This window comes from Pipistrellus hanaki (genome assembly GCF_964339955.1).
Source record: "Pipistrellus hanaki genome assembly, chromosome: 2".
Lineage (NCBI taxonomy): Eukaryota > Metazoa > Chordata > Mammalia > Chiroptera > Vespertilionidae > Pipistrellus > Pipistrellus hanaki.
Genome location: NC_140504.1, coordinates 192,813,417 through 192,826,474, shown reverse-complemented (window position 1 = coordinate 192,826,474; position 13,058 = coordinate 192,813,417). Strand labels below are relative to the sequence as shown.

At 58.6% G+C, this 13,058-nt stretch overlaps 1 protein-coding gene across 5 annotated transcripts in view; it reads left to right on the top strand.

Annotated features, from left to right (window-relative positions):
- KAZN (kazrin, periplakin interacting protein) overlaps positions 1-13,058 on the top strand; it is a 537,286-nt gene that overhangs the window by 485,378 nt on the left and 38,850 nt on the right. For all 5 annotated transcript variants that reach the window (XM_084875307.1, XM_084875306.1, XM_084875308.1 and 2 more), the window contains 2 exons: positions 9,040-9,176; positions 10,970-11,140. In XM_084875307.1, coding sequence (XP_084731433.1) covers positions 9,040-9,176; positions 10,970-11,140 — 308 coding nt within the window. The remainder of the gene's footprint in view (positions 1-9,039; positions 9,177-10,969; positions 11,141-13,058) is intronic.

Genomic DNA, 13,058 nt, shown 5'->3' with positions numbered 1-13,058 from the left:
GCGGAGGCGTGCAGGTTTTTACATCCGCTACCTCCTTTGGTTCCCAGGGACCCCATGGGGTCTTTGAGATCCTCCCCTCTGACCCCCCTGTCGGTCCCCCATCTGCTACCTTCCTTTTCCCTGGCAACCCTTTGAGCTTTTTCCCCAATAATACAAACCACAGTCCCTCGGAGAAGCCTGAGTGAGTACGTCTGCTCACACACACGATTTCCCAGCCCAAGAGTTTATCAGTCCTGCGTGTATATGTAGTGAGGGACAGGCCTGGCTGATCTTTCATCTGATGACACTCACTCGCATTTAAATGTACAGTCACCAGTACACCTGGGCATGGCGGTCTGAGTCTTGTGTAGCGCTCTTAAGTTCAGTGGCTTCCAGTTCTCGCCAGCTAAAGGGGTGGCGTCAGGTGTCTCGGGGCCCGGCCCGGGTGGCAGTGAGAACCTGCCGTTTGCTAGGGATGGCGGTGGCCGGGATCTCCGGTGTTTGGCGGCACTGCCGGAGCACAGGATTGTGGGATTTGCTGCAGGTCACAGCTCCAGGGTGCGGCAAGGCCAGGTCAGACCATACCGTCAGCTCCGGGTCTGCACCATGAGGCTCTGAAGCCGGCTCCTGAGCCGCCCTGGGAAGCGCCTAATGAGCCACATTTGCCGCATGTGTCCCCCCCTTGAACTGCCAGCCCTGCTGGGTCCCTGCTGGAGACCAGGCCCCACACCCCTGGGTGCTCAGGGCAGCTTCCCAAGGGTCTGAAGGACCATCTTGAGGGCAGGGCACCAAGACCCAGCCAAGGCCACGGGTCACACCAGTTTGCACCCTGGTGTCCCGCCTCCCCAGCCACCACCCACCACCTTCCCAACTCCTCCTCTTCCCCTGGGGCCAAGCCAGCGCCATCATGGTGCCTGGGAATGACCTCACACACCAACGGGAGCCTTTAAAAATAGGCCTCATTGTGTGGGGCGTGGGGCTGTGGCCGATGCTTCTTTTCCAGAAATCTCTGTCCCCGTCACCGTCTGGGGAATGTCAGTGGCCCGGGCCCATCCCCTGCCGCTGTTTGTGGTGGTGACTCGGAGGAAGGAGGACTTTTCCTGGACTCGCCCTCAGAGGCTGGAAAACAAACATCACCCCCTCCCGGCCCTCCCGGCTCCCTGGGGAGGAAGTGGGCCGGCTCCCTGGCGGCCACGCGGGCCTTCCAGGTGAGCTCGGAGGGATCCAGAGCTGAGGGAGTGAGGGGCCACAGCGACAGCAGCCCCACCCCCAGCAGGACGTGCACAGCCTGCAAAGGCCCCTCTGCCCTCACGGCTCCCCTTACACTGTGTCTTCAGGTGTCTGCTCCCCTCCTGGGCCCTCCCTCGTCCATCTGAGGTTCTTCCCGTGGAGCTGCTGGGCATCTCTGGTAAGGGCATTCATCCACCCCTCCTGCCATCACCCTGCCCAGGCCCAAGGCGCCCTTGCACCCAGTGGTCTTGTGGCCTTTGCTCAGACTCCCCCTGCTGGGTGCCCGGCCCCCCCTGAGAGGACTGACTGTGAGCCAGTCGCTTAGAAGGGAAGCCTCGGCAGGCAGGCATCGCCAGGCGCAGTGGAGGGCCTTGGCGCTCATTGCACGCTCGCCACGGTAGAACGGAGTAGAGCTGCCATCCCCGCCTTACACAGGAGGGAAAGGGCACAGAGTGGTTAAGGGTCACACAGCCGGTGCATGGTGGCGCCGGGCTTTGAACCCAGGTCTCTGTCTGCAGAGCCTGGTCCCCCCCAATCATGTCTGAACCCAGATCCTCGCCTGTTCCCTCTTCTGGGGACACCCACTCGCTCCCATCAGCGGTCCAGCACCCATGTGAGGCCCGCAGACATGGTTGGACGGTCAGATTGAAGGCCAATATTAAAAAATAAGCATTTAAGACATAAAAATTAAAACAGTTTAGCATTTGGGTTGTTGGAGGACCAGTTTGAGACACATTAAGTTGGAGATGCTGTCAGATGCCTAGCGGGAGCTTGGCTCTGAAGTGAAGGTCAGGGGCGAGGGCCAGGCTGGAGACCACCAGCTGGGAGGCATCAGAAGGTGGCTGGATTTAAAGCTAGGAGGCTGGCCCTGGCTGGTGTGGCTCAGTTGGTTCGGCATTATCCTGTGCACTGAAAGGTGCTGGGTTTGATTCCCAGTCAGGGCACATGCCCTGTGTGTGGGCTCAATCCCCAGTGGGGAGCCTGCAGGAGACAACCAATCAGTGTTTCTCTCTTGCTCATCCTCTCTCTCTCTCTAAACATCAATTTTAAAACATCTTCTAAAAAATAATAGCTAGGAGGCTGGACAAGCCCAGCAAGGAGCAGCGGGAAAGAAGGACGGAGACTGCTAATGCTGAGAGTCAGCTGTGACAAAGGTCAGCAAAGAGATGAGGACAGAACCGCAGGAGACGGGAGAAAAAACAGGCCAGAGGGGCCGGGAGGGCAAGAGAAGGTGTCTCCTGTGTAAATGGAACTGGACAGATGAGGGCTCAGGGTCACAGCCCAGAGGTTGTCAGTGACCTGGAGCAGGAGAAATCAGAACAGTGCCAGAGAGGATGGGAGGGGGGAGGTGGAGGCACAAGGGCACACCATCCTCCTCTGCGTTTTTGCTCCAAAAAGAAGAGCGAGAAATGGAATGAGAGCTGGGGAGGGAAAGGGGATAGAATGGTGGGTTTCTGCTAAAAATGCGAGAGAGCATTGCTTATTTGTGTGGCATAGGGAAAAGCCCAGTGGAGGTTTTAGTCATTCATTTGCCAGTCAATCGTTCAGTGTTTACTGAAGACTTACTATGTACCAGTCACTGGTCCAGATGCTGCATATACAGTAGTGAACAAGGCAGGCCAGGTCCCTGCCCCTAAAAGCTTATGGCAGGGATGACCTTAAAAATATGTAAGTAGCCCTAACCGGTTTGGCTCAATGGATAGAGCGTCGGCCTGTGGACTCAATGGTCCCAGGTTCAATTCCAATGGCATGTGCCTTGGTTAGGGGCACATCCCCAGTAGGGGGTGTGCAGGAGGCAGCTGATCAAATGTTTCTAACTCTCTCTCCCTTCCTCTCTGTAAAAAAATCAATAAAATATTGTAATATATATGTGTGTGTGTGTGTGTGTGTGTGTGTATAAATATATATATATTGATATATATATAGATATATATAGATATATATATTGAGATATATATATATATATATATATATATATATATATATATATATATATTGTGTGTGTGTGTGTAAGTAAACCCAGTAGTCCTTCATGTGCCTTTGGCCCAGTTGAGAAAGATCATCTGCTCTCTCACTGTTAAGCATGCAGATTGGAGTTTTCTTACCAAGATGTGAATGTGCTGGTTTATTACCATTTGAGAGAATTGCCTCTTGCTTTTGGTTGAATGGAGTTGACCTTGGTTCCATGGAGTGCAGTGAGTGGTGTTTAGCACAGCATTGACCAGACAAGACTCTCAAATGTACCAATTCTGATCGGTGTGAGGCAGAGCTAGCCAATCTGTACTTCCCTCTCTTGCCATGGCAGACATCTCCAATCGGCCCAGATTCCTCTAGTGTGTAGTTGATTAGTCATGTCTGCATGGCCACAGGATTGAAAAATGAAAACCTGTGTTCCTGGTATTTGTCTTTCCTACTCTAGCCAGGAGGTTGGAAAGGTCAGGCTGCCTCACTTTCTAGGCTGCACTTGGAGAGAGCCGCTGTGGGGATTCTGGAAAGATCACGGGCTTAAATGTCAAAGGACTGGCATCGGGTGCCAGTTCCACTACTTGCTGGCCATGTGAGCGGTCAACCCACTTTGCCAGATGGTGAGAAGTAAAGGGGGTTTCCATTTGTGAGGAGCAGAGCCGCCCCCGGTCAGACCCGCCACCACCCAGCCACATCCACGGCCACCTGGGCTCTGTGGGTGCAGTGTTCTCAGCTGCCCCTGGTGGCTGCCGCTTGTCCAAGTGCGTGATAGGCTTCTCTCTTACCCGAGTGCCACCCAATGGGGCAAGAGCCTGCTTATTAACCTTCGTGAAGTAGGTTGAACTCTAACCTGTTCTTACCTCACCTTGCTCAGCTTCCAAACAGCAAAACAACAACAACAAACTGATGCAGCCCCATCCCGGGACCATAAGTCTATGGGTGTTGAACGTGCCTCCCTGGCCTGTGCTCCCATTCCGGCCTGCCAGGTCGGTCAAGTCTGAGGTCAGGCCTGGGAGCCTGGGGAGGGGAGGATCGGCAGAAACGATAACAGGGAATGATCCCCTGCTGCACTGAGGTATTGGGTGATGTCCAGGGGGCCTTGACTCCTGGGGAACTTGATAAAAGATGCCCTGTGCAGTGTCTCAGGCCCTCCAGCTGGTGATGGGCAGAGGCTGGACTGGAGTCCAGGGCTCTGTGCCTGAAGGTGTGTCTCTCTGAACTTCCCTCCTCCCCCAGTGCTCGAGGTCTGCACCTGCTGGTTCACTCGGGATGTGCAGGTCTGTTCCGTACCAAGCAGCAATGACTGTGCTGTCCCCATTTTACAGATGAGGAGACTGAGGCTCTGATAGGCAGGCTCCAGAACCAGTGCTTTTAACGCCAGCTGTGTTGGCCTAAGATTCAGGAGACCTGTGCTGACTCTCGGTGTGATACTAGATAGTCTCTTTTCCTCTCTTGGCCTCAGTTTCCACTCCTGTAAAGAGAAGTTGAGCTGGAAGACCATGTTGGTGAGTTTTTATTCTGAGTGGTTTGCCAGGCCTTTCTGGCTCCCACCTTCCCACCCTCCTTTCCCAGAATCTGTAGATGCTGAAGGCTTAACTCGGTGGTCGGCAAACTCATTAGTCCACAGAGCCAAGTATCAACAGGACAACGATTGAAATTTCTTTGGAGAGCCACATTTTTTAAATTTAAACTTCTTCTAACGCCACTTCTTCAAAATAGACTCGCCCAGGCCGTGGTATTTTGTGGAAGAGCCACACTCAAGGGGCCAAAGAGCCGCATGTCGCTCAGGAGCCACGGTTTGCCGACCACTGGCTTAACTGGACAGAAATGTTGACTGGAAGAGAAAGGGCGGCCCCCTACTGGCAGATGCCAGGATTGTCACACTTGGGCTGAGGCCTCCCCCTCCCCACCTCTGAGTCTAGGTTTGTCTGGGATCCGCCAGGCTGGGAATGGTTACAGGGCCTCTTAGCTTGGGGCCATCCTGGCCCAGCCTGCGGACTTCTGAGCCCAGACTAACGGGAGGTCTGACCATGTGCTGTGCCCGGGGCTGACTGAGGATCCTGCAAGCAAGAGGGGGTGACTTCTCTCTCCCTCTCTCTCTCTCTCTCTCTCTCTCTCTCTCTCTCTCTCTCTCCCTCTCTCTCTCTCTCTCTCTCTCTCTCACACACACACACACACACACACACAGCCATAGGGTGTGCACGAGAAGGCCACCCGCCTTCATGGAACCCTCGGGAAGCCCCTGGGACGGCGTGGCCTCTGCAGGAGGGAGTGACGGTGGGAGTTCTGGGCCATCCTAGCCGTGAGGGCCGATGCAGGTTCTGCTGGCCGTGGCCGTGTGCTTCCATGGAGGCGATGGAGGAGTGGAAGGGGCTCAAGGTCAGAGTCCCTGATGCAAGTCCAGGTCCACTGCTTGAGCCGTGTGGGTCTCGATGAGTAAGGGAGCCCTCTGTGCCTCAGTTTCCTCCTCCGTAAGGCAGGCGCAGACCCACCCCCAGCACCAGCTCCGAGGAGCAGGGGAGGTGGACCGGGCTGGGCGGAGGTAGGTGGTTGGGGGTTGGCGGCGGCAGAGCAGCAGGATAGCAGGCTGGGTGGGTCCTGGGGCCAGGTGGGCACTGCCACTCACCACCTGGCCGGGTCCCCTAATCTCCACGGGTGCCACTTCCTTGTCTGTCCGTGGACTGAATTAGTAAGGCGGCTGTGAGAATTCAGCGACCAAAACCCACACGAGGCTTGAAAAGTGTCTGGCACGTGGGGATCGTCTTAAAGGCTAGAATCTGAGGCCTGGAGGTAAGTGACAGCTCAGGGACTCAGAGCGGGACAGACCCAGCACCCCGACCCCAGGCCGATGGCGGGGGGAGGGTGTAGTCATCGAAGTGGAGGTCCTAGGGCCTCAGAAGCCAAAGGAAGTTCTCCGAGTCCAGCACATTCACACTGAGGGGAAACTGAGGCTGAGAGAGGGGAAGGCGAGGACCTCGTCCCCGTTCCCCCGCCAGGTTCTCACGCAGGCACTGCCCGGTGGGAAGGAGAAAACCCACGTACTCTAAAAGCAGCCTGCAAGGCCCCTCTTTGCAGGCCCCCAAAGTTCAGAACTTACCTGTTCTGTTCTCCTTGTGAATCGGCTATGGCCTCCTTGCCTGGGTCTTGGGCGGGGGGGCGGGGGGGGGGCGGTCAGTGCAGAGACCTCCCTGCTCTCTCCGGTCCCCACCCGCCTTGGCGTTGGCAGAAGTGCTGGTGCCGCTCCTTGCTGACACTCCTGCGGCAGGGCCCCCCCAGAAGCGGAGGAAGGTGACATCCCCAAGAAGCACCGTGGACGTGGGGCTGCAGCTGGGACCTGCTTCCACCCTCATCTCATGCGAGCATCCGCCTCCTCCCAGTTAGAAAAATAGGCCCCCGCACTGCCCTCCCTCCACCTCAGAGTCCCCGCACGCCCTGGAGCCGGGCGAGCCTCCTTCCGGGACCCTGCAGGGCCCGCCGGGCGTGACGTCACCGTCACCATGGCAGGGTTCCACCGGCCTGGCTGCTGGGATGGGACACGCCCGGGTGAAGCCGGTGGCCGGGAAGGGGAGCGGAGGCCGGTCATGGCTCGCAGACCTCAGCAGGTGTGAGGGCTGTTTGGAGAACATCAAAGCGGTTTGAGAGGAGAAATAAGAGCATCCCTGTGACGAAGGAAGGAAGGAGGCATGTTCCTGTGGTCCTCATGGCCGTGTGCATGTCGCTGTGTGGTGCTCATGGCCGTGTGCATGTCGCTGTGTGGTGCTCATGGCCGTGTGCATGTTGCTGTGGTGCTCATGGCCATGTGCATGTCGCTGTCGGGTGCTCATGGCCGTGTGCATGTCGCCCTGTGGTGCTCATGGCCGTGTGCATGTTGCTCTGTGATGCACACGGCCGTGTGGTGCTCATGACATGCACACAGCTATGAGCACAGTGACATGCACACAGCATGAGCACCACACACTGACAGCATGAGCACCACAGTGACATGCACACGGACATGAGCACCCCACAGTGACATGTCCCAGGTGGTGGACACGTGGCTTCTGACAGGCAGGCGGGGCCCCGCACCTTCTTTGTTCCCACGGAGGTCCCAGAGGCGCCTTACCCGCGTCGGCAGGTGGTCTTCCCTTGGCGCTCGGGCCCAGAGGCCCAGCACTCGTGTTTCCCGTTCTCGGCCCGGCAGCTGCAGCCCAGCGGTGGGCAGAGCCCAGAGCGGAGAGCGTGTGGGAAGGACCCTCAGCGGAGCGCCTGTGTCGGGAGTGCGCTGAGCTGCAAGTAACGGGAAATCCCATAGATTCTCCTGTTCTCGTGTATTCCGGCCTGGGTGATGCACCAGCAGCCCAGGCTCCTTCTGTCTGTCTGCCCGCCTGCCCCCCGGTTTCAGCCTGTGTCTCCATCCTGGTGCTCCCAGCGGGAAGGCAGTGATGGGGGAGGCTCGCTGTGACCCTTTTCTGTAAAGAGCCCAGCGGATCGCCCAGCCGACGTCTGTGTGCGTCTCAGTGGCCGGAACTGCAGCCGTGCCCTCCAGCGGCAGGGAGCTGGGGAGCGGAGCTGTGACGGGGCACAGACACGGGGTTCTCTGGGAAGGAGGGTGGGCGGAGACTCGGTCATCCATGCACCCAGGGGTTTGTCTCCTCCATCAGATCTGCCACCGCCCGAAAGCGGGGGCCCTGTCTTGTTCGACCCTGTCCTCTCCAGGCATGGACCTGGCACCCAGGAGGTGCTTATCCAACAGCAAGGGGAGCTCCCGCTCTTGTCTGAAGAAGGCGCCACTGATCTGAAGGCAGAGACTGGCCCTTGGTCTCGGGGCACCCCCAATCGTAGCCCCCGCCCCCCCAGGAGGCCACCAGTGCAGGCGTGTGCTCGTGTCAGCCCTCTTCCGTGGCGGGACAGCGGGGCTGGGGCAGTGGGCGGTCCACGGAGGCCACAGTGTCACGCCCTCCACAGCCACGGGGCAAAAGGGAGGGAAGGCCCCGTGGGGCGGTGAGGAGGAGATCCCCTCCCGAAGTTCCAGTCTCGAGAGCCAAGTCCAGTTCTCACCCCGATGAGGCTGAGGGGGGTACATCGAGCCCGGGGGTTCATTTCCAACCAGAGGGCAGAGGGGTGACCCCCACGGGAACCCAGGAGACCTGCTGGGCAGCCGTGTCTCTCCACCGGCGCAGAGAGCCCGCCCGAGGCTCCCAGGAAGCCACATGGTACCTTCGCGTGGGTCAGTGGCCGCCCTCGGAGCCACCCCCTGGCGCTTCCCTCTGGTTCTCACACCCACCGGTCACAGGCTCCGCAGGTCACGTTGGGGACCACTCAGTTCAGAGCGGGGATAGACAAGCAACCAAAAACATTACCCCCTCGTTTAAGGTGACCAGACGTCCCGCTTTTGGCGGGACATCTGGTCACCTTACCCTCGTTGGATCCATGAAACTGAGAGGCAACAGTAGGGACTCGAGCAACAGGCAGGCCGGGTTCGAATCCTGAGAGTGCCACGGAGTGACCTGGAAGCTTGGGAGAGAAGCTTCTTGTCTCTGGACACCGTTTCCTCATCAGTTAAAAAGAGGATCGATGTCCTAGCTGGCTTGGCTCAGTGGATAGAGCCTCAGCCTGCGGAATGAAGGGTCCCGGGTCCAGTTCTGGTCAAGGTCACATGCCCAGGAGGCGGGCTTGATCTCCAGTAGGGGGCGTGCAGGGGGCAGCCGATGGATGATTCCCTCTTATCATTGATGTTTCTCTCCCTCTCCCTCTCCCTTGCTCTCTGAAATCAATAAAAATATATATATTTAAAAGTGGGGAGGGGTCAAAATAGGGTCCCTTCTCAGCATTTGGGGCTGGCAGACAACCAGGGTCCCAGGACTCACCCGCTCTCCTGTCCCCCAGCCATGAAAGCCGACCGGAAGCGCCTGAAGGGCGAGAAGACGGACCTGGTGAGCCAGATGCAGCAGCTGTACGCCACGCTGGAGAGCCGCGAGGAGCAGCTGCGGGACTTCATCCGGAACTACGAGCAGCACCGCAAGGTCAGGGCCCCTTCCCTCCCCTACACCCCCCACACCCCACTCCCCGGACACCAGCTCTCCCACCCCTGCAAGGGGGGGGGGCTCTCCGGTCCCCCTTGGGAGGGACTCTGTTCATGTCACCTGTGCCCCTGGGGTAAGGTGACCAGACGTCCCGCTTTTGGCGGGACAGTCCCGATTTCTAACAATTTGTCCGGCGTTTTAAAACGCCTCAGGACGCGGGACAAATTGTTAGACATCGGGACATCTAATCACCTTACCCTGGGGAGGCTTCTGCTGTGGCTGGCCCAGTCCAGGCACTGAGCTGGAGCAGGCACAGCCCCCAGCTGAGGGCTCCGTGGCGTCGGGGCAGACAAACACAGACTGGCTGGCTGAGGCGGTGCCCGTGGGGCTCGGGAGACAGGCTGGCCTCGGTTCAGACCCTGGCTCCCCGGGTGTGTGTCCTTGGGCATCTCGGCCTTTCTGAGCTCCCGTTTCCTCATCTGCCAAACAGTGAACACGGTGCAGACTGGAGCTGTGTGAGGCCCGTCTGCCATGGTGAGCGTGGAGCACGCCGCATGCACCCGGGCACAGGAAGTGCCCAGTGAGGGTTAGCTGTGCGCCCATGAAGGTTATCTCCGTGCCCAGTGAGGGTTAGCTCTGCGTCTGACCTATGACACCATAGGAAGTGTGTAAACAGAGTGCCGGGAGCACCGGGGAGGCAGCAGGGACTCGGCAGGCAGGGAGACCGTCTTGAAAGGCGTCACAGAGGAAGTGGCTGGGCGTTGGGCTCTGTGGGATGAGTAGGAGTTTGTGGTCAGCTACCGGAGGGACTTGATTCACCGATTATGGGCGACGGGGTTGTTGGTGAGGCAAATAGCCACCTCTCCGTGGTCCCGGGCCACATAGAGACCTGGAGGTTAGCTCTTGACGTGGAGAACGGGAAGGCCGTGGCCGGCAGCCTGGGCAGGGCCCCCGTGGGGACCTTCCTCTGGGGAAGGACACTGCCCTCCTGAACCTTGGCTCTTGACAGCAGAGGTCGGGCCCCTGATTTCGCCGCACGTTCCTTACCTGCTGACTTGGCTCCGAACGACACGGCGGAGCTCCAGCCCGGAGCGGGCCCAGTGCCCGGCCGGGAACTGTGCCGAGGACTCAGCCTATGTCACCGGGGCTGTGACCCTGTGGGGTGGTGGCAGGGCCCATGGCGGCCACGGGGACTGGGCTGCAGGTGTCGCCTTCTCTGTCCTGTTTCCCTGTCACATGCATGTTACCCAACAACAAAACAGAACCTCGGGCCCACTATGGACCCTAGCGTCTGTCAGACTGTTTAAATGTTTCCCTCACATGAATTCAATCTGTGTAACAATTCTTTGAAACAAATAGTATTGACTCCTTCCCCCCACTTTTAAAAATATTTTATTTTTGATTCCAGAGAGGAAGGGGGAAGGAGAGAGAGAGAGGTAGACACATCAGTGATGAGAGAGAATGGTCGTTTCTCAACCACTGAGCCACGCCGGCTGGGTCCCCGCTGCCCCATTTTAAATACAGAGAAACGGAGACTGGATGAAGTCAGACAACTGCCCCGTGACAAACATTTGCTCAGTCAGCCACTGAAACATACTTCCTGAGCCTCTACCAAGGGATTGTGTCTGTGCCCTTGTGGTTTGTGGCATGGCTGGGATTCGAACCCAGAGCTTTCCTACTGCAGAGCCTTCTGTGGTTGGGAGTCAGGGCCCCTCGGGGCATGCTTGGGCCTTGAGGAGGCCCTGCACTCCCCGTGGTGACACCCTGTCTGCCCCCCCCCAACCCCCCCGCAGGAGAGTGAGGATGCCGTCAAAGCTCTGGCCAAGGAGAAGGACCTGCTGGAGCGGGAGAAGTGGGAGCTCCGGCGCCAAGCCAAGGAGGCCACGGACCACGCCACAGCACTGCGCTCCCAGCTGGACCTCAAGGACAACCGGATGAAGGAGCTGGAGGCTGAGCTGGCCATGGTGAGCCCTCCCTCACTGCCCCGCCCTCACCTCCCGGGGCGGTGGGCCTTGTGCTGGGACACAGGGCACAGAGAGTCCTGGAGTGGAGTGGAGTCCAGCAGAGCAGGACCCGGGAGGGGGCGGGGCTGGGGGCGGGGTCTGTGATGATTGGCATCTTCTTTCCATTTCAACCCCTGAGCCTGGGGAGTCTCTCACCCACCTGCCTGGGGCCTGGGGCGCTGGGAGGCCGTCCACTCTTCGGCACTCCCGAGGCTACTGTAAAAGGAAAAGCCCATTTTAAAAATATATATATGTTTGTTTAGGAAAACATTTGGGAGGAAATGCACACACAAAAATTAACAATGGTACCCACCTCTGGGGACTAGGATTACAAGTGGGTTTTATCTTCCTGAGTGTGTGTGTGTGTGTGTGTGTGTGTGAGAGAGAGAGAGAGAGAGAGAGAGAGAGAGAGAGAGAGAGAGAGATTTTCATCTACAGTGAGAATGTCTTATTTGGGTCATCCAGGGGGAAAGTGTGTCTTTTTTCTAATCCAAAGCAAACCTTCAAAATACATTTGAAGCTGTTTTCTGCGGTGCCCTCAGCCTGCACGTGGGAACAGAGAGCCAGGGTGTCCGGATCTGGCCGGGAAATCTCGGCCCAGAGCCCTGGAGTCTGCTCTGCCTGCTCCTGTGTGACCTTGGGCTGCTCACTGAACTTCTCTGGGCTTCTGTGGCCTGTACCTGGAACTGGGTGGGGCTGAGGGTCTTCAACCCGCCCTGTCTGCCCTCCAGGTGGGAGGCCCGGGGGTGAGGAGGCCTGCCGGGCTCCACTTTAGCCTGCAGAGCACTGATGCATGCTGATGGTGTGATGCAGCCGTGGGTCCCGGGTTCAAATCCAGCCCCCGTCACTCTCTAGCTGTGTGACCTTGTGCAGAACTCGTCTCCTCTCAGAGCCTCAATTTCATCAAGTCTCAACAGGGGTAACGGCCTGGGGCTCCTGGGAGGATTTCAATGAAATTAAGCCCAGGAAGTGCTTAGTACGGCGCCTGCACATGGTGATTGATGATATGAAGCTTTTCTAGGGTCACTTCCGTCTGGGCCGCCCTGGTCAGGATCCATGGGTCCCTCATGGGACCAGCTCAGCCCCTACCTCCCTCCTGGGTCTCCTTGTCCGATGCTGACCCCTAGTGGTGAGAACTGCCCAGGCCCCGAGGAAGCTGCAGCTGTCAGTCAGTCCCCTTTGGGGTGGAGGTGAGGTCTGCAGTGCTGGTGCCTCTGCTGCCTGCCTGTCCTCCCAGGTCAGCCCAGGGCCTGTGGACAGACAGACAGGCCTTCCTTGCCCGGGCCTCTCTCTGTGCTGCTATAACTAGCAGCTTGTGTCAGGGGCCTGGGCTTCCGTCACTGTGTGTGTGTGTGTGTGTGTGTGTGTGTGTGTGTGTCTGCAAGAGGGCGAGCGGAGGGTTAACTGCACAGATGGCAGACCCCGCCGGGTGCTCATGCTCCCCCTGAGTCCACCTCAGGGCAGCCAAGATAGATTGGGCGGGAGGGAGCGAGGGAGGGAGGGAGCGGGCAGCCCCCAGGAGCAGCTGCCAGGACGCAGATCCGGACGCACATGCACCTGGTGGGAAAGCAGGTGCGGTGCCGAGTGCGGTACGGGGCCCCGGAGACGGGAGTCTGCGTGAACCGGGGTTGTGCAAGCTGCAGCGACTCTGAGCCACGCCGGCCTCGCTCGCTCCTGCGGCTGAGGGATTGCTCCCCGTCCTGGTCTGCGTCACCTGTGCTGGGTTTCCTGTCCCCACGGAGGGTGGGCCCCGGGGATCCCACAGGGGCTCGCAGTCAGACCCACAGGCGTGGAGCCCCGTGTGGATGCTGTGCCTGCTGTGCACTCTTGGGGAAGTCACTGCACCTCTCTGAGCTCTGGTTTCTCCTCGATCAAGCAC